The sequence below is a fragment of the Callorhinus ursinus genome, unplaced genomic scaffold (assembly GCF_003265705.2).
Source record: "Callorhinus ursinus isolate GAN/ISIS: 27379988/994484 unplaced genomic scaffold, GSC_fseal_2.0 scaffold9, whole genome shotgun sequence".
Classification (NCBI taxonomy): Eukaryota; Metazoa; Chordata; class Mammalia; order Carnivora; family Otariidae; genus Callorhinus; species Callorhinus ursinus.
Window position 1 is genome coordinate 57905559 of NW_027397071.1, and position 26485 is coordinate 57932043.

A 26485-nucleotide genomic window follows, 5' to 3' on the forward strand; every position below is an offset into this window, starting at 1 on the left:
TGTCTTCTGACATATGCTACCCTTTTCAGCCTCTTTTTGGATTTTAATAATCAAGGAGTCAAGCGATGTGGCTTTAGAATAGAGGAGGTTCCATTAGTCCATCAGCTCCCATGTTCGTGCCACCAGCCAATTTGAATTCTCAAGATAGTTGATCTTCCATATCAAAAGATCTCTGGCCCCGGCTGTCCTAGCAGACATGGTGACCTCCAGGAGGATGTCTCCAGCAAAAGTGAGATCACCGTATCCCTCCCCTCTCCCTGTGTCCTTTCTCTAAGACCCTCCCCACGCTCCGGATTCCCACTCCGACCCTCCCATCCCCAAACTTGTCTTCAGGCCTTTGGGCCCTCTGGTCATCACAGGCTGTCCTTCATATGCAGCTTTGAGGACTAGGATCTGAGTTGTAATCCACCATCGGAGGGCACCTCCCCTTGGTGAAAGGTGTGATCCTTTCCCTTTGAAAAGACAGAAAGACAACATGAAACTGGTCCCTGGGAAGGACTGAGCCACCATCCTTGGGTGGGCACCCAGGGTGGGGGCTGATGAACAGCTACCCATTGGCTATGCTTCCCAAGGGATCCTATATTGGGTAAGAAGATGACCTCCAGCAATAAAACAGCCTGGTTCCAGAGAGGAGATTCCTTTCCTTCGCACCTAGTTTGGTTTATCAGAGCCCCAAGTTGGTTTCTAAGAACTTCAAGTACAAAAATCCTAGCACTTGAAAGATCATCTAGGGGTGCCTGGGTGGCTCAGGTCATGATGCCAGGGTCCTGGGATCGAGCCCCGCATCAGGCTCCCTGCTCAGTGGGGAGTCTGCTTCTCCCTCTCCCTCTACTGTTCCCCTGCTTGTGCTGTCTCTCTCTCTCTCTCTCTGTCAAATAAATAAATAAAATCTTCGAAGAAAAAAAAAAAAGACCATCTAGCCCACCCTGAGAGGGAGATTGAGGACCAGAGTGAGGACAGAAGTGGCCTGAGGTTACCCTGATGGTCAGAGTCAGGGCCAGAATTCTAGCCCAGAGCCCCCGACCTCAGTCTAGTGTCCCTTGCATTGTTCTGATTCTTTCCTCTGAAGGGAACCCCTGAAGACTCTGGCTCCATCATCAGAGCCATTTGGAAGATGGCATTTCAAGAAGAACCCTTTGCTTTGTGTATCAGACTGCATCTAGCAGTCATTACCCAACACACATTTATGTGTTTGTTTATTGTGTCTTCCATGTAAACTGACAAAATCAACTACTGACAAGGACATGAAGCAAGGCGAGCCCACATACATGGCTGGTGGGGACACAGAATAGTTTGCCATTTTGGGAAATAGCTTGGCAGTATACATACCACGTGACCTTGAAACCCTACAGGAGATATTTGCCAAAGAGAAACAAAAGTATGTGTCTACACAAAGACCTGTATGTGACTTTAGAGCAGCTTTATTCAAAACGGCCCAAACTGGAAACAATCCAGATGTCCCTCACCTTGGAATGGAGTTAAAAAAAACCCTGTGGTACATCCATACAGTGGAATACAAGTCAGTATTCAGAAGGAATTACTGCTACATGCAACTATGTGGGTGAATCTCAAGAGCCACACGTAAAACAAAAGAAAAGATACAGAAGTCTACATATGGCACAATGCTGCTTACACAACATCCTGAAAAAGGCAAAACTAGAGGGATGAAATCCTGGCAATAGTTGCCAGAGGCTGGGGGAGGGGATTGACTACAAAGGGCACAAGGAAGCGCTTTGGGACAATGGTAATATTCTACATCTTGCCTGCCTTGGTGATTACATGGCCATAGGGATTTGTCAAAACTCATGGAACTATATTCCTATAAAGGGTGAATTTTACTGTATGCAGTTGTACTATTGTAAATCTGACTTTTAAAGAAAACTTCCTGTGTCTTCTTGCGGGATAAAGTCCAAGCAGCTTAGCTTTGAGTCCAAAGTCCCTGAGGACTGACCTAGCCAGTCCCACCTGCCCTCTCCTCTGCTGTTCTCCCCGTACACGCCACACGTCATCCAAAATGAACCATCTCAACTTTTCCAGACACGTCCTGAGCTTTATTGCTCCCTGTCCTTTGCTCTTCTCTCTGTCCTAAGTGTTTTCTCCTCCCTGGAAAAAGTGAACCCTCCTGGGAAGAGCACAGCTTGGAGCAGCTGGGCAGAGATTCAGCCCTGCTCTGCCACTGGGGCAGACAGAGGCCGGCATGGTCCCAGTCTCCACTTCTCCACGTATCCGAGCCCTTTGCACCGTCACTCAGCAGCTTCCCCCATCAAGAGGTAGAGTCTGCTTCCCCTCCCCTTTGAATCTGGGCTGGACTTGCAGCTTGCTTTGGCCAACAGAATGTGGGAGAAGTCATGGTGTGCCACCCTGAGCCTAGGCTGCACAAGGCCTTGAACATGTCCTCTCTCAAACCCCTGCCTCCTCCATGAGAACAAGCCTGGGCTGGGCTGCTGAAGGATGAGTCCCTGTGGAAGAGCGTCTAGTTGTCCCGTCCAAGACCATCCCAGACCAGCCAGCCCCAGCCAACCAACAGACCCATCTCCTCTCCTGACCCAGAGCCCATTTTTTAGGGTCTACTGTAAAGTCTCATCACCCCCTAAGGTCCCTGTCTGAGCAACTAGTATTTCAGACATGAAGAGGCAAAGCCAAGTCCCACCGTAATATTACATCTTCGCAGCGACCCAGCTTCTGAGCTACTTGAATCACAGGTATCTGTCTGCAAACTCCTACATTAGGACACTGCAGTCCTGCTGTGCCTATCTATCTGGCTCCATCCCTTGCCACATCCTCTCCTCTGCCCCAACCTCCCACCACTCAGCCCCTCCAATAGGCCAGGCTTGTTCATCCCTCCGTGCCCAAGCCAGCAGCCTGGGACACCCTCCATTTCTGCACCACCTTCCCAGGCAGACTGTGGCTACCTCTCTCTGCACACCACGCTCCCACAGCATCTTGCGGAGCCCTCTGTTGTGGACCTAATTCTAAACCAATCCCTCCCCTTCACCCCATTTGCCTAAGACTTTCTGAGCAAACCCCCCTGGCCCCTAGCAATTGTTAGCTTACGTTTAACTGGCTCATCAACCTCTATGTCTTCTTCCCTGCCTCCTGCCCTCATCCTAGGTCAACCTTTTTCTGCACTCGGGAAACTGCCCCTCCAGCCTGAACAAGGAGTGACTTCCACCACCTTGCAATCAAATCACCTGCTTCTTCCTTGCCCATCGAGCTGGAAATATGCTCAAGCCTCTATCCCCACCCACTCCTACCAAAAATAGAGGATAGAAGATGAAGGAAGGAAGGAAGGAAGGAAGGAAGGAAGGAAGGAAGGAAGGAAGGAAGGAAAAGTAAAAATATGACCTCCTCTCCTCTCTGCCTTCCCTTGGAGCTTAAGGCCCCATATTTCCTTGGTGCCATGTTGCCTCTATGGCAGTCACCAGCCGTCCACAGTAAATGTGTAGTGGGATTGTGGAGGGAGCAGACTCTGTGCTGAGCTTCCTAAGGGTTCCCTCTTCCAGTCCAAACTCCTAAATCTCCCACCAAAGCAGCATACACAAGGGCCCAGGAAGTCAAAGGGAACTGACCCGTCAGGGGCAGGTGCAGTGAGGACAGGGAGACAAGTCACGGTGAAGGCTTTCTCTGCCTTCGCCTTCCAGGGTTGGAAGAGCCTTCCGTCCTTATCTCACCCTCCAGAAGGCCATGGGGAAAGGGTGAGGGAAGTGTCTGGGTGTGGAGACAGAAGTCCTGGGTCCACTTGCCCTGATCCTCCTTCTCAGCTGCCCTATCACTATAAGAAGGGGTGAGTGTCTTCCGCACAAAGCTGGGCACCACTGGGGAGCAGAGCTGCTGTCTGGCTCTCTTCTGCCATGTCCCAGCAGCCGGGATGGGCCTGGCGTGCAGCAGCTGCTCAGTGAACCTCTGAAGCCTGTGTGCATGAACGCCACGGACGGGCAGCGACTTTTTAGGAAATCACTCTCTCCCCAAATTTCAGTTGTCTCAACTGGAAAACATTGAGAGTAAGATCTCCCTTTTAAAATTATCGTGTATAGTAAATGCCTACAAAATCACTTTGTATGTTATAAATGTGCTCCAAGAATAATTATCACTATTGTTACAAAGAATGGATATTTAGGATTTCAATTTCAGATTTCTGGACAAGGAATATGGCTTTAGTTTAAAATGCCAAAAAGGTAGTATGCGTGCTGAAGTATTCAGGAGGAAATGTATTGATGTCTGCCATCTACTTAACACGTATCAAATTATAAGAGGATTAATAGATGGACAGAAGGACGGGTAGGTAGAAAAAGATGTCATAAAGCAAGAAGAGTAAAACATTAATGATATAATCTAAGTGGTAGGTATATAGGTGTACATGGTAAAAATCCTTTCCATTTCTCTGTATGTTTGAAATTTTTCATGATAAAAATGTCAGGTGAAAAAGCTTAAAAGGAAAAATAACCTTCTGCCAAATCAAACTGGAAATTTCCCATGTGTTCCTTTCATAGAGTCATCCAGACTCTGGACCATCTTTTTTTTTTTTTTTTAAAGATTATTTATTTATTCATGAGAGACAGAGAGAGAGAGAGAGAGGCAGAGGGAGAAGCAGGCTTCCCGCTGAGCGGGGAGCCCGATGCGGGACTCGATCCCAGGACTCCGGGATCATGACCTGAGCCGAAGGCAGACGCTTAACCATCTGAGCCACCCAGGCGCCCCAGACTCTGGACCATCTTGTCAGTTAATGCCCTGACTCACCCCTTAACAAATATTCCTTGAGCACCTTCTCTGCAAGCCAGCGAGACACTGGAGCTCCAGAATCGAGAAGCTGTATCTAGTAGGGACCACAGCATGGGAATAAGTAGTGACAACATAAGGGGGACAAGTGCCTCAACCTGGGGATCACAAGGGATTGAGAATAGACTCTATCTGGACAAATCAGGAAAGGCTTCCAAGTTAAGCAGAGTGGTGGAGGATGAATAGGAGTTTTCCAGACAGGAACTAGCAAAAGGATGTTCCAAGAACAGGTCACTGTGTGGCCAAAGCGTGGAGAGTGGTGCAAAGCGTGGCCTGGCTAGGGCACAAAGTGCTCTTGTCCATCCAGCAAGAGGGTGGGCCAGTTGGGGTAAAAAGACCTGGCTGCGGGACTCCTGCCTGGCTTAGCTGGTAGAGCACTGGACTCTTGATCTCAGGGTCGCTAGTTTAAGCCCCACGTTGGGTTCAGAGCCTACTTTAAAAAACAAAAAAACAAAAAGGAGGGGCGCCTGCATAGCTCAGTCAGTTAAGCATGTGACTCTTGGTTTTGGCTCAGGTCATGATCTCAGGGTCGTGGGATCGAGCCCCACATTGGGCTCCGTGGTCACTGGGGAGTTTGCTGGAGATTCTCTCTCCCTCTGCCCCTCCCCCAACTCACATGCTCTCTCTCTCTCTCTCTCTCTCTCTCTCTCTCTCTCGCTAATAAATAAAATCTTTCAAAAAAGAAAGAAACATTAAAATCAGAAATCTCTTAAAAAAAAAAAAAAGACCTAGCTGTAAGAGCCAGAAAGTGGCCAGACGGAAATCGTGGTCCATTGGTCAGTCAAGCACATTTATGAAACACTTACTGCATACACAGCTCTAAAGACTGAAAACCAAAAGGTTACCTTTCCCACACAGGAATTAAATCCCAGGCTGCCGAGCTGGAAGCCCAGAACCCTGTGGTTAGGCAAGAAGAAGCAGGTGAGCCTCGGAGAGTGGGAGGTGACACAGATTAGCTGTCACTACACATCCGAGAAAGAGATTTTGCAACTCTCCCACACATGCCCTTCCAGGCCTGGACTGGAGACAGCAAAATGTTTGAGGATATGTTGTGTTCTGCCATCAGTGGCCTCTTCCAAAAACCTGGCCCAGGAGGAGAGGCTGAAGCCCAGGGTCAGAGTCAGGGGTGCCGTTTCTCCCCTGCCTCTACTTGGTGGTCACTTCCTCTCCAAGCCTCACTTACTCATGCATAAGGCAGGGAAGAGGGCCCTGACATTCACCCTTTGCCTTCTATGGCACCTGCACAGCTTGTGGACTTTGTATGCCTTTCCACCACGAAGGGGCTATGGGCAGGGATTAACAAGAGAAAGTCAGCACTCAGTTGTCAGGATCCAGTGAGAATGCCTCCATCCTCCCAGGTTCCCTCCCTTTTCACTCATTCTTGACTCCTGCTTTATTTTTACGTGTTTTGATTTTTTTAAACTTCCAGATTGCTTCTGTTGCTTGCAACCTTTCTCATTTAATATCACAAGCAATTAAAGTAATAAATTTTGCTCCAACCGGTGCTTTGACAATATTACATAGATTTTGATACAGAGGTTTTTTTAATCATAATTAATTTCTAAAGAGTGTGTAATTTCAAACTTGACTTTCTCTTAGACCCAAGAGCTATTGAGAAGTGTGCTTCCTAATTTCCAAATACTTGGTTTGGGGGACTATCCTTTTATTGTTAATGTCTTGTTTTATTGTAACTATGTTTAGAAAAAGTGACCTCAAATTTTCTATGTAGGATGTTTTAAACTTAGACATTTTTTTAACAAGATTTTCTTAGAGGGTCAACTTTTATAAATGTTCCATGAGTATCTGAAAATAATATGGAGTGAAGTACACCTATTCAAATCCTCCAAATAATTATTTATGTAGCCTTACCTGTCAAATCCTCAAACAAGTCTATTCAGAATTCACACTATGATTGTGGGAGTTTGTCACTGTTATTTTGGGTGTGTAAAGGTTCAAAGTTATTATATAATTCTTTATGGATTTTATTGTTTATCATGATGAGATACCCAGCTTTGTCCCATTTAATATTTTTGCCTTGAATTCTACTTTGCTTGGTATTTGTATTACCACTTTTTCTTTTTGTTGTAGGTTACGTTTATCTAGTATCTCATAGCCAGATGTATTCTTACATACTTTGTCTTCCCCTTTCTTAAGCTCTCCATGCTAATTCATTTTCCATTTGATTGGAGTGTATCCCCCAGTACTATTTTCAGAAAAAACAGATTTGGTATATAGCCTAAATCCTGTGCATCTCTATTTGCCTTGCACATGAATTACAGTTTGGTTAGACAGAGAATTCTATACACAGTGTTTTCTATCTGTGTGTCGAAGAGAAGCCCAAAACATGTCTGATTGTCTTTTATTTAAGTTGTAGGTTATTTGTCTTTTTAGACATTATACTTACAAGATTTTTAATTTACCTTTGAAACTCAGAAATTTCACCACACTTTAAGTGAACTGAATGCATACATTAACTTATCTCCTTTGCAAAATCCCACTAAAACAAGAGTAAAGGAATAAAATTTTTAAAGCATATACTCACAGGGACAAAAAGAATAGAAGCAGCAGCAGTAAAAAAATATTTTGGAAGTTAAAAAGCAGACGGAAGAACAGTAACTAACTTAGCAGACCCAAGAACAATAAACCCTAAGCCAGGAGAAGATAAATTTAGGAATTCCCTCACTCCAGATGCTAAAGAATCAGCAGCACCAAGTACCTCTGGAAGTGAGAGAGAAAGTGGAACCAAAGACAAGGCTACTGATTGAGAGTCTATGTAGTATCAGTTTCCCTGCCCACTCTCTGCAGCTAGATGAGTGCCTTTCTTGAGTGAAGACTGGAGAATTTATTCTCTGGGGATAGAGAGGTTCTCTGTACAGTATGACACCAGGCACAGGTGATCTCATGAGTACCATATTTAAAATGGAATCAAATGGAAGTTCAATCCCTAAATATTGAGACCTCTAGGCTCTTCCCCTCTACTTAGAGCTCTGGCAGCCAAGCTTAGAACCCCCAGAAGAGTTTTCTCACATCAGAGTAAAAGACAAAACATCTCACAACACTGACATTGAAAACAGTGAAAATACCCAGCTTGGACATCCTATGGTGAAGTCCATAATCAAACAGTGCCCCAGAGCTTTCAGTAGGATTTTCAGTTAGACATGAATGCACAGCCAAGAAATACCAGACATTTGAGAAAAACCTCCGATACGGAATATTGAGGCCAAAACAAATATACAGGGAGGAAAAAAGGATTTGGTAAAAGGAGACAATGTCAGGCAAACTTGTCTTAATAATATCTTCAAAGTATGAGCAAATACTGCATCCATGAAATAAGAGAATGGTGTTACTAAAACATTTAGAAAATAAAAAAGAGAAATTAGAAAGTCAAATATGAAGTCAGAAAATGAAAAACTCAGTGAGTGAAAGAGAGAACATTTCTGGTCACCTGGAAACAATCAGCAGCTCAGTCGTACCCAGGATGGAACCAAGCACAGAGCAGGCTTTTCAAACGAATCAGTGAAATACTGGGTGTTATACGAAAACAATGGATCATGGATCACCACATCAAAAACTAATGATGTATTGTATGGTAACTAACATAACATAATAAAATTTTAAAAAATTAAAAAAAAAGAGAAAGAGTTTATCAGGGAATCCTTTTTACCTGCTGTGCCTTGTGACACAGTCCTCCTGACCCAAGAAAGAGCCCAAGTGGGTCAGGGTTACATGGACAATGCCAAAACAGAGCCCCAGGGAGAATCATGCACCAGCCCAACAATTAGACACCCACAGGGATCTGCTGGTCGACTTCCATTCAGTAGTATTCATAGGGCTTAATTAAACCTGACCATGTCCCTGTAGGGTATAAATCATTCCCATTTTACAGGTGGGAAAACTAAGGTCTGAAGAACAAAGGGTGACTCTCGGCTAGAGAGGCATCTAAATGGAGAACATACAATTTGTATAGTCTGTCTCAAGAGTGCTTGTCCTCTATTTGCCTTATTTTTTTCTGATTATAAAAATGTTACATGATTATTTTGAAAAATCTAAACATCTCAGAAACAAAACAAAGTAGAATGCAAAAGCCCCTGGTAACCCTCCAGAGGTAACCATGAGCAACAGTTTGGGGCCTAGTTCTCCAGAATGTGTTGTCTATGCATATGGAAATGTATTTTAATATGATCATTATTCTTCTATTTTTAATATTCATATATATTTATTCTTTCAGATGAAGTTTATAATAAATGTAACCAGCCCCTTGAAATTTGCTAAAATGGCATTAAATATGTACATCAATGGGGAGAATTACTGTTCCAATATCGAATCTTTCCATCCATGAACATGGTATTCCCTCCGGTTAGTCAAGCCTTCTCTGACATCTTTTAGTAAAGATTTATATTTTTCTTCATGTATGCCTTAACTATACTTATTAAATTTATCCCAATGCATTTTATCATTGGTGTTGCTACTAAGAATGAGATCCTTTCCTTTTCCTCAATTATGTTTTCTATTAGCTATGGCTGCAGTATCAGAGGAAACTCTTCTCTCTTGGACTATTTTAGGTAAACACATTATAAATTGTGATGATTTGCTCTTCCTCAAGATTTTTATTTCCTATCTGTTTTTCTTGTCTTACTGCATTTGCTGGAAACTCCACAACAATGTTGGATAATGCCGATGACACAAGCATCCCTATCTTGTTCTTGACTTCATGAGAAGGCTTTAGCATTTTGCTATTGTATTTAATAGTTTGGCCTCCTCTTTAAAAGCCCCCACCCTCCCTCAGGACTCAAATGCCCTCCTATTTCTCCCCCATCCCTATCAAATTTCCTTCTTAATAGATATTTTTTCCTTAGGTTTTTGACAGCAGAGGGTGAGTTAAACTGCTGTCATTTCTTTTCCTGGATGATGTGCACTCGAAGCCTCTGTAAAGAACTTACCCCTTATCTAACTAAAACATAGAATTCCGCCAGGGCATAGCAGCTGCTAAGGGACAAGGATGCTAGCACTTGCAACATACCTGCCTAACAGCATCCATAGGCAGAGCACATTTACAAGCATCATCTCCTTCAGTCCTCAAAGCAGACTCTACAAAAGTTGGGTTGTTTTGTTCACTCTCATTTTTTAGAGCAAAGTCTGTCTCCAAGTAACGTGTCCTAGGTCACACAGCTAAGTAGCAGACAGAATTCTAAACCGGGCTACAAAGGAAGTCCTATAACTTCATAAGCCTGAGTCTTGGATGTGATTACAGTGGTGAAGGGGAAGTTGGGACCCGAAGGGAAGGCAGATGTTCAGGGGAGAAAGCTGAGGGTCTACTGGAGATGGGGCATCCTTCCTTTCCCTGCAGGCCTTTGCTGAGCAAAGAGTATATAGAATGGAGCTTTGCTGACAGGGTGGCTGGGGAGGAATGGCCCTGCAGGAATGCCCAAATCCTCACATGGCCATGTGTGATGGGAAGGGCCCTGCCCTGGAGAGAAATGTCAGATACAAGTCCCAGCTCTATAATTCACTAGCTGTGTGACCTTGGTTAAGTTGTTTCCCTCTCTAGTCCTGGTTGAACACCCATAAAATAAACCCAACCACCTTGGCTAGAAAGAGGAAGAAAATGCTTTGGCACACTCAGAGTGTTCCATCTGATTTTCAATTAAACAAGGCAGATGAATACATGCATTTATCTCTACTCTCTCTACTCCTGCAATCTTCTAAAAGGACTAGAAAGGAATATTTTGAAGCTAGACAAACGAGAAAGGGAGAGGCCAATATCAGGGGACAAGGGGTGTAACATGTTATTTGGGGAAATGGAGCAAGCTGCTTGCAATAGGGGGAGCCAGTGAGAAACTGTCCAGTTCCTACCACAACCCCAGAGAGACCCAGGAATTGGAGGCACCAAAAAGCAGGTGCAAGACCAATGGCTGAAAACAGAGGGAAAGTTAGACACACACACACACACACACACACACACACACACACACACACACACCACTCCTCGCGCACCTGGCAGAAGACTGGAGGTTTAGTATGCAGAGTGGCTCCAGAGCAGGGAGGCTGGGCACAGTGGAAGGCAGGCAGACAGGCACTCTCTTCAGAACAGAGGAAGTAGGTGGAAATTCATACACTGCTTGAGATCCCCTAAATACCAGCAACCACATTTACCCACCCCAGGACGTAGGATCCTTTTCTAGAGAAGCTGAATGGTCCCACAGAAAGCACCTAGAAACACTGACATTGGGGGTCCTCCGAAAGAATGACCAGACCCCCATCATCTAATCACTCCCTGTGAAGCCACCAACTGACAAGCCCCACCCGGACTCACAGCATTGTTTAGTGCTTTCCTCTTAAACACCAACAATACAAGTCAAAGAAATAAGGAACTTGGAAGAAGCGCAGGCCATGCAGGGAGCAAAAGGAAACTGAGGGAAATTGTCATTGTTATCTTCAGATAAAAGAACATATGGCATACAAGACACTGAACCGGGGGCTAGGAAAAGAAAAGAAAAGAAAGCAATCTACAACACTCAAGAGCTCTTGCAAACTATAAAAGATGGAGCCTAAGTTTCAAAAGGCAATAGAAAGGTTCAAAGATAAGGACAAGAAAATTTACCAAAGGGTAGGATGGAAAAGGCAGAGATGGGAAATAAGAAAAAAACAAGGTAAGAAAGCTAGAGCATCAGAGCAGGATCTCTAACCTTCATCTAAGAGAGGGGAGAGAAAGCAGAGGGGAGGAAATCACCAAAGACACAATGCGAGTGATTTTCCCAAAAATTGTCCCAGATGGAAGGAACCCACTGAATACCCAAAACTATGGGTGAAAACAGACTCACGCTAGGACTATTTAAGACTAAATTTCATCATGAAATTTCAGCACACAAAAGACAGAAGATCCTGAAAGCTTCTAGAGAGGAAGATGCTGATTGCGTACAAAGGACAGAAAACCAGAATGGCATAGGAATTCTCAGCTCTGCTTGAAGCTCAAAGGCAATGGAGCAAAGTCCTCAAAATTCCTAGGGAAAAATAGTTCCAACCTAAAATCTTATTTCCAATCCAACTGTTTATCAGTTGTGCAGGTAGGGAAAACACATTTTTTTTCAGGCGTGCAGTCTATCAAAAATGTTACTTTCCATTACCTTTTCTTAAAAAGCCCCCCAAAACAAGGGCATAAATCAAGGAAGAAGACAAAAAAGGATTATCTTGCTAAAAATAAGCATTTAAAAGTTGGCTTTCCCTCAGCAATCCGGTCCTCAGGCCCTCACCAGAGTTTCCAACAAGAAAATGATCTGGAATGCATGTGTATTCGCATTTTAACATTTTTGAAATTGAGATTACATTGCAACTGATGGCCTCTTAGGTCAATAAAATACGGCAGCAGCTAGCATTTGCAAGCTGCTCTGTAGTTAGCCATGGCATTTCATGCACCTTTTCTCCTTAGGCTTCAAAATGGCTTCCTGAAACCTGTTTTACCAACCCCATCATGAACACCAAGAAACTGAGGTTCTGCATGGGGAAGCCACCCAAGATAGCACCTAGATGTTGAGTCCCTTTTCCTTACCAGGAGCTTTAGACAGAGCCTCTCATTTGGGGCTCCACAGTCTTCTGCTCAGCTGACAGTTGAGGAAAGGAGGCTCAGAGAGGTTATGGGACACGCCCCACCTCACGCAGCCAGTAAGCAGCACGGCCAGGATCTGAACTCTCCCTGCTGCCTTGTTGTTGGGCTGGCCCTAGGGGCCGTATAGCTGTGTTCTCATGGGAAGGGAGCACAAGGTGGTGGTGGGAGAGGGAACCCCACCCCGCCCCAGAGTAAGTCCTTGCCCTCTGCCAGGGCTCCAGGAGCACTCACTGCATGAGCCTGTCCCTGGCCGGGTCTGAGGGGTAGCGCTTGGATCCACCCAGGAACAGGGACCGATATCGCTGTCGATGGTCCTTGGTCTCTGCCAGCCAGGTGTTGAGGTAGCGGCCCACCCCTACGGGATTCTGCACCAGGAAGAGGATGGGCAGGACATTAGCAAGCCAGAGGCCTGGCCTGGAGACGTGAACTCAGCCCCGCACCCCCTCCCCCGCCCCCGCTCCCTATTCCACCTGTTATGGTTTGAATTGTGTCTTCCAAAGAGATGTGCAGAAGTCCTAACCCCTAGTACCTCAGCGTGTGACCTCATTTGGGAACAGTTGCTGAGATAATTGGTTAAGATGAGGTCATAACTTAAGTAGGCTGGGCCCTTAATCCAATGAGACGGGTGTCCTCACAGAAGAGACACACGGGGGAAAGACAGCCCTGAGACAAGGATGACAATGACAGAGGCAGACTGGAGTGACGCATCTACATGCCAAGGAATTCAAACCTCGCCGGCCACCACCCCAAGCTGGAAAGAGGCCAGGAAGGATTCCCCCTGCTGGTTTCAAAGGGAGCAGCCCAGCCTCCAGAACAGTGGGAGGGGATAGACTGAAGCCACCTAGTTTGAGGAACTGTGGCAGGGCGGTCGTAGGAAGTTATACTCCATCCCACCCAGAGACCTGGGTCGTAGATACAAAAGGCACCAACAGAGACGTTCAGAGAGAAGCCACCTGCCCAGAGTGACCAGTGAGGGTGGGAGAGTGGCGGGCCAGGAACCCCAGCACCTGTGGAGCCGCCGTGCCAATGGCAGGGCAGGGAGATGTCAGGGGCCTGACAGGTCCAATATGCTGCCCACAAGGGAAAGGCCTGTCACACTGGGGAGCAAGCTCCCGGTGGTGCGCCGCCTGCCCTGGAACCTGGACCTCACCTCAGCCCCTCCCGCTCTGGAGTGGCCAGCCCTGTGGTAGCAGCATCTGGCTCTTATTTGGGGTCCCCACGTGAAGACCCTCTACCCTGCAGGAGGTGCCGGCGTGGGGTGAGAGAAAGAAGCTTGCAGAGAGCTGACCAGCTGGTCCTCCTGAGAATCAGGCAGGGCAACAGGGTGTGGGCACAGCGGGGGCCAAGCCATCACTCCGGAAGGTGGGCAGGTGGGGTGGAGGAGGGGTGCGAGAGGAGGCGGCGGGAGCATCATGGGAAGGCAGGTGTAGGGGTGCGAGAGGAGGCAGCAGGAGCATCATGGGAAGGCAGGTGAGTTACAAGCAGGACGGTCCCCGGGGAAACCAAGAGGGACCTAAAAAAAATAAACAGTTGTTCAAAGCCAGGCAAAACTAAGCCACGCTACTGGAAGTCAAGATGAGGCTACCTGATGGGGAGGGAGGTGTGTGTTGTGGGGGTCCTGGGGTGCCGGAAATGTGCTCTTCAGCGCTCTGGGGGCTGGTTGCATGGATGAGTCCGACCTGTGGCCATTCACGGAGCTGTTAGGATTCACGCACCTCTCTGGGTGACTATTCAAACCCAATAAAAGGTGCACTTAAAGACTAAAGGGCAGGAGAGGAAACAGACTGAGGTCGATGCCCAATGCCATTTGTGTAAATTAAGAAGGCACGCACACGTAACCCAAGAGCTTAGCTGTTTTACAAGAACACTAACGGAAAGTTATATTGCACACGTGGGGATGGCTGCCTCTGGGGAGGGGCAGGGGGAGGGTGACAGAAGGGGTCCTCGCTCAACCAAGGATGAGAAGGGGGCCAACTCCACCAGCTGTCGCAGAGGCCCCAAGACAAATACAAAGAGAAAGGAGGGAGCATTCCTCTGGGAAAGTAAGAGAAGGAGATGGTTCTGGGGTGATGTCCTTTAGGGCAGTGGTTCTCAAAATGTGTTTCCCAGAGCAGCGGTGGCAGCAGCATCACCTGGGAACGTGTTAGAAATGCAGATACCCAGGCTCCACTACAGGCTACCAAATCAGACACTCTGGCATGGCGCCCAGCAATCTGTTTTAACAAGCCCTCCAAGGGGATGCTAACGCCCACTCAAGTTTGGAAACCATTGCCTTAGAGAAATAAGATAGTGGGAATCAGTGTTTGTCCCTTGGGGAGAAAGAAGTGGGTTCAGGCTCTCACAGAGCCTCAATTCCCAGGGGCAAGGAGGGCTTGGGGCTGCCTGTAGAGGCAGGAGAGGGTTCCCTGCCCATCACCACGTAACTCCCACCCCAGACCCACTCACCCAGCTTCCCAAAATCATCTGGTAGGCCTTTATGCCCATCCACTTGGAAGACAGCAGGAACGGTGGCTGGTTGACGTGTTTGCATTCCTTCTTTGGAGGAAGCCATGAACCGGGACCAGACGTGGCCTAGGGGTAAGAAATGAAGGCTGAAAGCGAGAGAGGTCTGGCGGTGGTCAGCCTGGGACCGGGGCAGGTGAGGGCTCCTGGTGGCTGACCTCATCCACCTGGCAGCCTTAGGCCTTGAGCCAAAAACAGGGGGTGGGGGGCTACCCAGCCACCAGGAGCCCGTCCTCCGGGGGTAAAGGGGCCCTGTGTTGCCCTCATAACCCATGCCACCCACTCTAACCCCACCCATCAGCCTGACACCTCTTTCAGGGTTCCCAAGAGCCCACACGGCCTGGCAGGGCCACAGAGACATTTACAACGGAAAATGAAAGCCACACAGACTTTGGAGCTAGATGAACTGGCTTCCTTCTCAGACTTGCTGGGGTAGCCTGGACAAATCCCTTCCCATTTCTGGGCCTCAGTTTCCTTTTGTGAAATGCAAATGATAACTCCTACTTTGGGGTGCTGGAAGGTGCCTGGCCCAGAGCAGGCATTCAGGAAATGGTGGCACCCTTTTTCATTCCTCTGGACCCTACTCTTTCCCAAGCCCTGAGGATTTCTCCCTGGGGGGCAGGTCCTGCCCTGGGGGTCTATCCAGGTCACCAGCTGCCCCACCCCCAGAGAGGAGTGGTCTGCTCCCTTGGAGGGAGCAGGTGGGCAGTCCCCTGTCGGGGTAGACCCCATATTCACATTCTGCCCTGACCCATGTTCCCTCAGCCTCTCTCCGGGAGAGAGATGGGCACTTGGTGGGTTCCAGGCCCCACGCTCCAGCTCCACTCCTTCACCTCTAACTCTCAAGGCACCTGGTTATGCTCAGAGGATAAACGAGTAAACTGAGCCTCAGAGAGTGGGAAGAACTTACTCAGAGTGACAAGACAGGCAAGATCAGGAATGGAATCCATGGGTCTGATACCCAAGGCTGAGCTTTCCCCTGAAATAGCCAGCCCCATCCCATGTCGGCCCCAAAGAGAGCCCCCTCCCAAGAGAAGAAGAAAGGAAGGTCAAGGGGGTGGGCACTGACTAGTTTTCGGGGGCACTGGCTAAGGGTGGCCCAGTAAATCCTTTCTGTAGGGGTTTCCGGGTTGCGAGAAATTTTCGAAAAAACCCCACGCTTCTTATTGTGACGTGAGTTAAGTTCTTCCACGAAGCTCGTAAAATTCATCAGTTCCCTGGGCTTTTTTTTCTGAGAAACAGAAAGAAAAAGAAAAAGGTGTCTGTTAGGCCAGGAAAATCCGAGCCCTCTCTCTGGACCCTCAGGAGCAGAGAAAAGCAGGTGGCCACACAAGGAGGCATCACTCTCCAGCCTGCCTCCGCAGGACCCCAGGCTGGGTGGCCAGAGACGCAGCCCCGGCCAGAGGCCGAGTGAGTCTCACAGCGTCTCTCGAAGCCTCCACATCCGAGCACCCCAGACAACGTAACCGGCGTCTGTTTGCACGTCCTTCATTTTTGTGCTCATTTCAACGGCATTTACGGCATGCGCCCTGTTCTCAGCAGGAGCAGTAGTCCAAATATCTAAAAACCGGCGTGATGGGGTAACACACAGGATTTTTAGGGCTGTGATCTACTCTGTAGGATACCATAATGATGGACACGTTTGTCCAAACCTGTAGAAGACACAATCCCAAGAGTGAATCCTCAGGTGGACTGTGGACTTCGGGTGACAATGATGTCAGTATATTGTACCTTGTCTGTCACTCTGGGGTGGGGTGTGGCCAGTGGGGGAGGCCGGGCCTGGAGGGGTCACTGAGGAGGCATAGGAACGCTGGGCTTTCTGCTCAAGTGTGCTGTGCACCTAAAAATGCTCCAAAAATTAAAGTCTATTATTCTTTAGATAATAAAAAATATTATCTCCCACAGCCCCGGCTATGCTGGACAGGATCACGTCAGTAGCTGGTCGTGGGGGCGTCTGGGAGGCCCTGCCGAGGAGTCAGGTGCGAGGGCTTATTTCGCGGCGAGTCACCGAACGGGGGAAGTATGTCAACATTTCATCACCAGCAGCCTGTCCTCACCACCTGCCGACACTCTGTGGGGTGTTTACTCATGACTGTGTGTCCTTTGCCAGGGGAGCAGAAGCGCCACAGGGGCGGTCATACTTGCGACTCTGACCTGGCCCCAAGCTACACAGCGAGGGAATGCACGGTGGAGACAAAACGAGCAGGCCATGGGGCAGAGACCTAACTCCAGCATGCCACGGACCACATGACAGGAGCATGACGGGGGCAGGAAAGGGGGGCAGCGAGTTAAAATTCTACTTCGGGTTTCCCTCTCCTCCCAGCCCTCCAGGTCTCTGGCTCGTTAATAGCACTGCTGCTAATGTGGCCAGTGAGCTGGGCCTATGACCCCTGGCCGGTGCTTCCAAAATAGCCGGGCACCCACACGGGCGCCGTCAAGGGCCCTGTGGCCCCGTGGCCGGTGCCGCAAGCAGCCCTGGCATTGTGCCGCTCTGTGCCTCTTCTGTGGTTCAGGCAGGTGAAGTCAGACAGATGTGCTGGCGTTCAGATCCCAGCTCTGCTCCTTCCCAGCGGCGCGGCCACCCCACTTCCTCATCCAACACAGGGAGCTATGTCCCACCGCGGCCGCGAGGGTGGTGAGCACAAGGGCTGGTGGTGGCCCGGTGTCGGGGAGTGAGGCCGGCCATCCTGCTGGGGAACGCATGCTCCACGCCTCGCCTGGGTACACACCTGCACCGAGTAATGTCCGTAAGGCTGGGGTTTGCTGCGGTCACCAGAGAACGTGTCGTAAAAGCCGCGGGTGCCCATGGATTTTGCCAGGTATGCCTCAATGCCACTTTTGAAAGAGTAGGTGTCTGGTGCCAGACCACTCCCCTAGAACAGAACACAGATGACAGTCCCCCAGGAGAACTGCTGAAGCAGGCCCATCGCCCCCCCACGGGGGGGCTCAGTTTCCCCATCTGCCCTGGGAGTCCCCCACCCCAGCTGCCCCAGGACGGTGCAGGAAGGCAGGCAAGCCCCAGCCAGGTGAGGGAGTACCTGATGAGCCGTGGGGGGCACCTTGTTGGTCACCCGACACATGAGGCCCTCAGAATGAAAGCGGCTGCAGGCTTTCTCCTCCAGCTTTGTGTATGGGTTGCCCTTCACCCCATAATTTCCAGGGCCTGGATAGTAGTTCTGTGGGGGGCGGGGAGGGACATAAAGGTCATCAGTCCCTCTCCTTATGCGCAGAGTGTCTGAGGAAGAGAAGCCCCTAGGAGGGGAATGGGATATTCAGGGCCCCTGTTAACTGACCCCCAACACACAACATGGTTGGTCTCAACACAGCTCCACCATTGCTCAAACCTTCAGTCCCACATCAGACTCTTCCCTGGGGCCCCACTGGCCTGTCCAACTTATTTCATACTACTCCCTTCCTACATCCCACCCTCCAGCCAAACTGGGTTCCTTGCCTGTCGCCCAATATGTACCATTCTGCCAACCTCCTTGTCTGTGTTTGATTGTGCTGTTAACACCACCCAAAATGCCCTACCTGCCTTCTTTGCCTTGGAAAATGCTAATTCTGGGGCACCTGGGTGAGACTCAGTCGGTTGAGCGTCCAACTCCTGATTTTGGCTCAGGTTATGATCTCCTGGTTGGGAGATGGAGCCCCGGGCAGGGCTCCTCGCTCAGCAGGGAGCCTGCTTCCCCTCTCCCACTCCCTCTGCCCCTTCCCCCCTCACAGGTGTGTGCACAGGTGCCCCCCCAATAAATAAATCTTTAAAAAAAAAAAGTCTAATTCTGCAAAGCCAGCACAAATGTCATCTCTCCTGGGAATGAAGCCTTCCTTCCCTATCACCAGACAGTCACTGGCTTTGGTGGTCTTAAAAATGCCATCTGTTACACCCATTTTATAGCCCTGCATTTGCATGAATAGAGTTCTGACTGTGCTACAAACATGCTGTGACCTGGAAGGATCTGGAGTCCTGGGTTTGAATCCTGGCTCTGCTGCTGCGTAGCTGAGTGACCTTGGGCATACCACTTAGTCCTTCTAAGCCTCATGGCCCACAACTGTAACATGGAGATAGTAATACTTTCCTTCCAAGGTAATGAGGAGAAAATTAAATAATGTCCATAAAACCTCCTGCGTAGTGCTCAGCCCATACTGGGCACCAACTCTTAAGTCAGGGTGGGATGCCTGTCTTGGGGGTCAGGAGGAGAGATTGAGGGGGTAGGAGAGATGGAGTATTTGGGGGTTCCACTGCCAGGGTTGGAAGTATGGTCTCTGTAGGTGGAGTGAGGGGGGTGGGTGGGTTGGTGTGGGGAGGTAGTCCTCGGATAGAGACCTGGAGCAAGTTAGCTGCTGCACTGCATCTCTCAGCCACACGAGGCCGCTGCCGCCCCACAGATGGCTCAGCCCTGCCCATCTCCGGCAGGAACCAGCCCTAGGGAGGCAGCCCTACAGGGCAGGATGGAGGGGGCAGGGAGCCCTCCTGGGGGAGTCGGGCCACTATGGCATCAGATCTATTTGCCCTCAGAGGACAGGATGCCACGTTGCCTTCTTCCAGGGCCCGGGGTTTCCAGGTGTGCTCAGGAGAAGAGCCCCAGGGAGGAGGCTGGGTCCCTGCGCTGTCTCTCTCTCTCAAATAAATAAAGATCTTTTTAAAAAAAGAAGTGCGGTTACAACACAGAGTGACCGCTGTGCCTGGAGTCCATGGACTGTGCCGAGCCCAGAGCTCTGGGCTCAGCTCTTCCTTCAACCCTTCAGTTTTAAAGGTGGAGCCCACACTTGGGCTCATGTGAAAGTCCGTGATTTTTTCTTTTTTTTTTTTTAAGATTTTATTTATTTATTTGACAGAGAGGGGGGAGAGAGAGAGAGCACAAGCAGGGGGAGGGGGAGAGGCAGAGGGAGAGGGAGAAGCAAGCTTCCCACCGAGCAGGGAGCCCGATGCAGGGCTCGATCCCAGGACCCTTGGGATCATGACCTGAGCCAAAGACAGACGCTTAACGACTGAGCCACCCAGGCGCCCTGAAAGTCCGTGATCTTAACTGGAATGTTCGGCTGTCAGCGCTTTGGGGATCCAGGCAGGAGTGATTAATTCTGGGGGAGGTGTGTGGGAATGTAGGAATTGGCACAGATTTTTTTTTTTTTTTTTTAAGCTGGACCAGTGGAAGGGTCAGCACTCTGCACAGGTGGCATTCTGTAGCCCAGAGGAGGCCATCAGGCTCCCAGCCCAGGTCTCACAGCAAGAAGACAGAAAATAGGCCTTGGACATGAGCTCCCCGGGGATTGCTTTCTCCACCCACCGGGGCAGGGCCACCTCCTTGAGCTTGCAGTCCAGCCCTGAGCCCAGGAGAGCGGCTCGGAGAAATCCCGCAGGGCCCGAGGGAGGTTACTGCAGGAGTAGATAGGGGGACAAAGTGGGAGAAGAGCCAGCTGGAAGGGAGGGCAGGTCGTGGGACCTTTCTCCCTACTCAGCGAACACTCACAGATGCCCCGGGGCTGGGTGCTGGGTGCTGGGGACACGGGAAGGAAGCATCAAGGCTTGTTCCTCTGCCACCACCTGGGCTGGGTTCCGATCCAGACTGTCCTCCAGGGGCCATCAAGGAACAAAATCCCAGTGAGCCCACCTATGTGTACAATGCAGTGCTTACGTGTGGGCGCCCTTGGATCCAAACCCTCCCGCTTGTGCCACTCATAGCTCTGTGACCCTGGGCAGTTGCTTAAGCTCTCTGTGCTTGTTTTCTCAGCTGTAAAGCAGGGATAATGACAGTGCCTACTTCACAGGGTCGTTGGGAGGATTAGGTTGATCGGTGCACTCAAGTGCTTAGGACAGCACCCGGCACAGGGCAAGCGCTGCCTCAAGCGTCAATTGTTACTACTTTAGATTTGAAGGTAATGACTCAGTTTGAAATGCCTTGGTCAACCCTTCTCCCTACCTGCAGGGAGAGCTTCTGTGCCTGAAGATGCAAAGAGTAATTTCCAGGCTTCACAGTGGTAAGGTGGAGAGAAAGGGCCTGGCTTTGGGGATGGACATTCCCTGCTTGCCTGAGGCAAAAGGCTTATCCTCTCTTGAGCCTCCAGGGCCTCACCTGGAGTGCTTGCAAACACTTAGAATGTGTGGGGACACCACGTACTTAGTAGGCATGTGTGCACTTATTCAGTCCACAAATACTGTGTGCCCACTGGGTGCCAGGCACTGCTAAGACCTGGCGGTCCTGCGGTGAGCCGACCAGGCAGATGTCGTCCACCCTCAGGGGCTGATGTCCGGTGGGGCAGAAACACTAGACACACAACCATGATCGGGACTCCTAGGAAAGGGAGATGTCTGTCACCTAGTGGGGGTCAGGCAGGCTTCGTGGAGGAGGTGACCTTGGAGCTGACAGCTGAGGGTTGACCAAGGGTCAGCTCGAGGGGAGGGCGGGAGGGGGGAGGGAGAGGAAGGGCATTTCTGGCAGAGGGAATGGCAGGAAGAAAGCCCCAGTTAAAAGAGCTTGGCCCATTTGAGGAGCTGGAAGGAGACCAAGAGCATCCAGTGCAGAGAGCAGCAGGGCCGCGGACGAGGGACACTCAGTAAACCGCAGCGTGCGCACTGCTCCAGGAGGCTGTGACTTCTGCCTTCTCCCTCGTGCCCTTAGTGAGCCTGAACCCCCCCCCCGTTCTCCCCACATGGGATGACCGCCCCCACCCACACGGATGCCACCCCACCCCTCACACCAACACCTCCCATCTGGATGCCTCCAAGCCTTACCCCCAGGAGCCGGCCTTGCCCCTGCCCAAACCCTCCACTGTCCTCCTACAGCGCTTGCAGTCAATCCCGAAGCCCCCACCTTGCTGCAGGGTCCTGCCCTCTGGTCCTCACTCCTCTGCCATCTCTCCTCCTTCCGCCCGCGCCCCTCCCTCCAGCACACTGGCCTCCTGCCCGCTGGTTCAACTCCGGGCCTGCACCTGCTGTTCCTGCTGCCTAGAACACTTTCCCACAGCTACCGTGAATCTCCAGGGCTCACCTCCTGCAGGTTTTGCTCAAATGTCACCTCCTCCCAGAGGTCTTCCCTGACCACCCTGTGAATTGCTCCTCCATCACTCTGTATCCCTTTCCCGTCTCATTTTTCCTCACAGTCCTGATCATAATGGATTTGCTTCTCTGTACCATTGTTTCTTCCGCAAGGGCTCCAGTTCCATTAGGGGAGGGGCCTTGTCTTCACCACTGCTCGGTCCCTAAGCCCGAGAACAGTGCATGGCACTTAGTGGGCGCTCAGCCATTATTTGCTGGCTAGACAGCTGGACATATAGATGGATGCATTTGTTGAGCACCTGATGTATGCTGGACTCTTTTCTGGGGACTCGGAGATGAACGAGACCGATCCCTGCCAGTGGGGGATGGGTCTCCTGGGCTGGTGGGGGAGACAGGCACAGGGATATATGACGGCCCCTGGGCTCGAGGCTGTGGTACTGGCAGGCAGAAGGCAGAGGGGTTTGGGGGACCCAGAGGAAAGCTTGGCTAGCCTGGGGAGGAGATGGCACGAGGAGGGGCGCGTCCAGCACCAGCCAGGCTGCACGCTCTGCAGATGGAGGGGAGGGTGGGAGGGCCCCTCCCCAGTACATGAGGACACCTACCCCAATGAGTCCCCGGAAACGAATCTCCCCCGAGCTGAGCAGCCCCCGGGTGCTGCAGGGCTTCTCCTTCAGCAGTTCTAAGAAGTCTTTGAGGTTGTAGGAGCCGGGCCCCAGCTTCTCCTTCTGCCCCAAGAGAAGAAAGCAGAGAGTGACAACCTGCAACTTGGGAATGTCCACCCAGGAAGGAGTCTGGAGGGTGGTGGCATTCCCTAAGGGAGGAGCTCTGCCGGGCCTGGGAGGACTCACCTGCAGCTGCTTCTCTTTCATGATGGCCTGGTACTGGAAGTGGGGCAGCTGGGTCAGCCGGACGGCTTCCTCGGTCCTGGCCCAGCCTGTGCCCACCTCCTTTTTGAGCTTCTTCTTGCTAAAGCAGGTCTCCTTGGAGCTGTAGGTCCCAGGTCCTATGTGGGACTGAGTCACAGCACAGTCACACCCATCCAGGCTGCCCACAGAGCGACTTCCTCCTCAGGCCCCCACCGTGAGCTTGGGGCGGACAGGCTGGACCCCACTGCAGCCCCTACCCCTAGTCCCGAGCCCGGCACCGAGGGGTAGGGCACTCAAGGTACCATCACAACATCCTCCGTCATTGATCCCCTTACACTCCCTTGCAACAGGGAGGGGTAGCGCCTCGTTGGTAGCTCACAGCCAGTTCTTTCAGAGAGGAGAGGGCCCCCAGGGCTCTGCGGCCCCAGTCCATGCTGTCCTCACCACAGTCCTGCATTTATCAACACATCTAAGGCCCCGGCTCTGAGCCAAGCTCTGTGCTCCCAACTGGGGGCTTGGGGAGGTGTTAAGGCACAACTGTTGCACAACTCAGCTCCTCCCTGCAGCGAGGGACGGGGGGGGGGGGGGGTTATGGCAGGGGAGTTGCACAAACTCACCAGGTCCACAGAATGAAGCCGGGAGTATGGGGCCTCCGTGAAGGTGCTGAATTTCTTCTGGTTGGGGTAAACAGCAGAGACATCAAACCTAGGGAGGGACAGAGGCCCAGTGAGAGCCCGAAGCCCCGCACCCGGTCCTGGTGTGGGCACTTCCGGGGGGGGGTGGTGTTGGCTTCCCAGAGGAGCTGACCGGTGGAACAGGAGCAGGGCTGCTCGGACCCCAGGGTCTCTGTCCTTCCTGCTTCTCTCTCGCTGGACGCCACCCTTGCCTGGTCCCCTCCCCTCTGCTGGGGGCCTTTACTCAAAAGTCACCTCCTCACACCACCCCCCCCAAGCTCCTCCTCCCAGCTTGCTTCCTCTCCATAGCCCTATCACTACCCAACATTTTACCTGTTTTTCTTTTTGGTTTATTATCTACTCCAACCACCCCTCCCCCAGAGAATTACAAACTCCGGAGTACAGGCTTTTGCTGTTTGTTCACTGTTGGGTCCGCAGATGCTAGAACTGTGCCCGGCACAGAGTAGGTGGTACGCGTAGACGGTGTAAATGTCCGGATGAAGGACCCGGGACTGAAATCCTGTCCACCACTCTTCCGCGGACTGACCTCCCACCGGCCGGGCCGCCGAGCCTCTCTGCGCCTGACCTATAGGAGGTGCTCTCGAAATGCTTTCCAATCACTTAAGGATGGTGAACGAACCCCGGGCCGAGAAGTGCGGCAGGTGTGACCCGAAGAGAAAGGCGCCCCCTCTCCCTGCCAGGCCCCCTCCCTTCGCTCCCTCCTCCCCCAGGCTCCAGCCGCGCCTCGGGGCGGGGGGGGGGGGGGCCCACCTGTGGCTCTGCACCCCGAAGGGCGCCCCGCTGAACCACTTGGTACCCATGGCCCCACCGCCCCCAGGCGAGGTCGTCGTCGGGACTCGCGCCGCGGGACTCCTCGGGCTGAGGCCGGGGGTCACCGCTGCCGTGGCAACCCCGCCTTGTGACCTGTGATTCGCCCGAGATCTGTGCGCGGCTGTGCCCACGGGGCGCCCCCTGCCTTTCTGCTTCCGCTCTGCGCATTTCCCCCGCCACCCTGCCGGAGATCCTCGGCTGAGCCCTGCAGGTTTAATGGCCCCTCACGGTGGTTAGTATGGATGCCATGTGGTCGCGATTCAGAGTCATTTGTGGAGGAGCCCTTTCTGATGGCTTGCTGTATTCCAGCGCGCGGCGCGGAGCCTGGTAGAGCGCGGCTCCGAAATGCCTCGTACAGTTAACGCCCGTGGGGACCCCCGGGTCCCACAGAGAGGGCTCAGCTCGGGCAAAGAGGGCATCCCCGTTCCTTCTCCACTTCGGGGAGGCAAGGAGGAGAAAGTGGGAGCCAGCAAGGAGAGCCAGAGTGTGGAGGGCTGCAGAGAGGGAGGGAAGGCTTGCAGGGGTGGAGGCTGGGCTCATCTGTTCCCCACAGACCCCAGACGCCCACTCTGGGCAGACGCTGTATAGGATGCCTGGTCTTGGCCTTGAGAGTCTAGTGGGGGAAAGAGTGACCACACAATGTGGCCAGGCCTATGAGAGAAGGAGGCCTCTGATCCAGCCTGTCGGTAGGTCATAGAGGGCTTCCTGGAGGAGGAGAATTCCAAACTCATCTTTAAGTGTGTGTATGAAGTGCTAGGTAAAGAACGGACTTGAGTCCCCAACAGGGTATTGTCAGCTCTCTTCCCTCCTCTTCCTTTATCCCTTGATCAGTGCCCCTTGGTCATGCTACTTCTAATATCATCTCTCATGATTACTTTTGATCCTCCCAGTTCTTAGGCTGAGGCACAGCAGAGAGTCACACTCCATTTGATGATGACAGAACAGAAGCCAGAGAGAAACAGGACTTGCCTGGGGTCCTACATGCAGTCCATGGTGGAGCCGGGCTCCCGGGACAGTGTGTCTCCTTACAGGGTCCACCCAGTACCCTTCTGACATCCCAATTTAGCACTAAAATAGGAAGTCCTGATGCCTAGTGTAGTTGTGGGCTGGCCTCTCAGGCCCCAGGCCAGGTAGGCACATGGCCATGTCTGGCACAGTGCCCACCCCGCACCACTGAGCTGAGGAGCAAACATGTCAGGCCTGGGGACATACACCCTTGGTCATCTAAGCACAGGCCCTGCCCCTTCCCAGTTGTGCAGATGTGGGCAATTCGTTTCCTTTTCTGATTCTCCACTTTCTTACCTGTAAAAGGAAGCTAATAATCTGTCTCTCCAGACTGCTGGCAGGATTAAATTAGCAGGAGCTAATTTAAGTATGTTCTTGGCACATAGCAGAATCTCAATAAGAGGCCATTCCCAGCCCTTGGAAGGGCCCCTAGCAAAGGTCCAGAGGCAGAAACTGTGTCTCACCCGCTCCTGGTACTGTACCTGGCACACAGTCAATGCTTAGTAAATATTTGTTGAAGGACGAGTGAACAAATAAAGGAATTAATCTAGAGTAACTTCCCAGTGACGCAGAAATCCTCAAAGAGAGTCATGTCTGAATCCTGGTTCTGCTGCTTTCTAGCTGGCGGCCTTGGGTATGTGACCCTGATCAGTGTTCAATTTCCTCATCTGTGACATGGACATTGACTGCTGCCTCTTGGAGGAGCTATTTGGAGGTGTCCGTGAAGTGGGGTTGTGTCCACTAGCAAGTCCTGTACACGGGAGAAGCCCTGTGACCAGCCCCGCGTCTGTCAGCGTGGCTAGAACCTGCCTGAGGCTGCATTGCAGCTTCGCTCCCGGCCTGAGCCCCTTGGCTCCAGGACTCGTGGAGGACTGACCACAGAGTCTAGGCCGAGGTCTGTTGGGCTGGGAATCCGGGCTGCCAGGCAGGCCAGAGCAGGTACAGGCAGGGGTGAGTCAGCTCAGCAGCAAGGCAGCCCGCCCACCCACGGCAGCCCAAAGCCTCCCCATCATAGCAATGCACTAATCCTATCAACCAGCTCATTCTCTCTTGGAACCCCCTCCCATCCCATTACACAGAAGAAAAAACCAAGGCTCAGAGAGGGAGCGTAGTTTGCCCTGGTCACATCTAGTGAGATGTAGGGTGACATGGCGGATATGGGACTCATCATTAGGTGTGGGAGCTCCCTGGCTGCAAGAGGTTCTAACCATCCAGACTGTGGAGTCAGCAGTTA

At 51.2% G+C, this 26485-nt stretch overlaps 1 protein-coding gene across 2 annotated transcripts; it reads right to left on the reverse strand.

The window, feature by feature from the left end:
• Positions 1 to 22: 22 nt before the first annotated feature.
• Positions 23 to 24489, reverse strand: CIMAP2 (ciliary microtubule associated protein 2). Of its 2 annotated transcripts, none has more exons than XM_073896686.1 (10): positions 24187 to 24489; positions 23359 to 23415; positions 22724 to 22888; positions 22478 to 22600; positions 17920 to 18057; positions 17611 to 17754; positions 15951 to 16112; positions 14825 to 14950; positions 12611 to 12744; positions 23 to 452 (listed from the first exon to the last, which is right to left on the reverse strand). In XM_073896686.1, the coding sequence occupies exons 1-10, from the start codon at positions 24412 to 24414 to the stop codon at positions 368 to 370; spliced, it is 1362 nt and encodes a 453-aa protein (XP_073752787.1). In that variant the 5' UTR covers positions 24415 to 24489; the 3' UTR covers positions 23 to 367. The 2 variants fall into 2 exon arrangements, with proteins under 2 accessions (XP_073752787.1, XP_025727500.1); XM_025871715.2 differs by having other exon boundaries at positions 23359 to 23446; positions 24187 to 24382.
• Positions 24490 to 26485: the final 1996 nt, after the last annotated feature.

What these genes read in the sequence shown, in the direction of transcription:
- CIMAP2 (XM_073896686.1), bottom strand. Translation starts at nt 24,414, where the DNA reads ATGCGCAGAGCGGAAGCAGAAAGGCAGGGGGCGCCCCGTGGGCACAGC. An exon ending in AGATGATTTTGGGAAGCTGG is followed by an intron (nt 12,745 to 14,824) that starts GTGAGTGGGTCT and finishes TTCCTGGTGCAG; the next exon opens with AATCCCGTAGGGGTGGGCCG. An exon ending in GCCAGGGACAGGCTCATGCA is followed by an intron (nt 453 to 12,610) that starts GTGAGTGCTCCT and finishes GTCTTTTCAAAG; the next exon opens with GGAAAGGATCACACCTTTCA.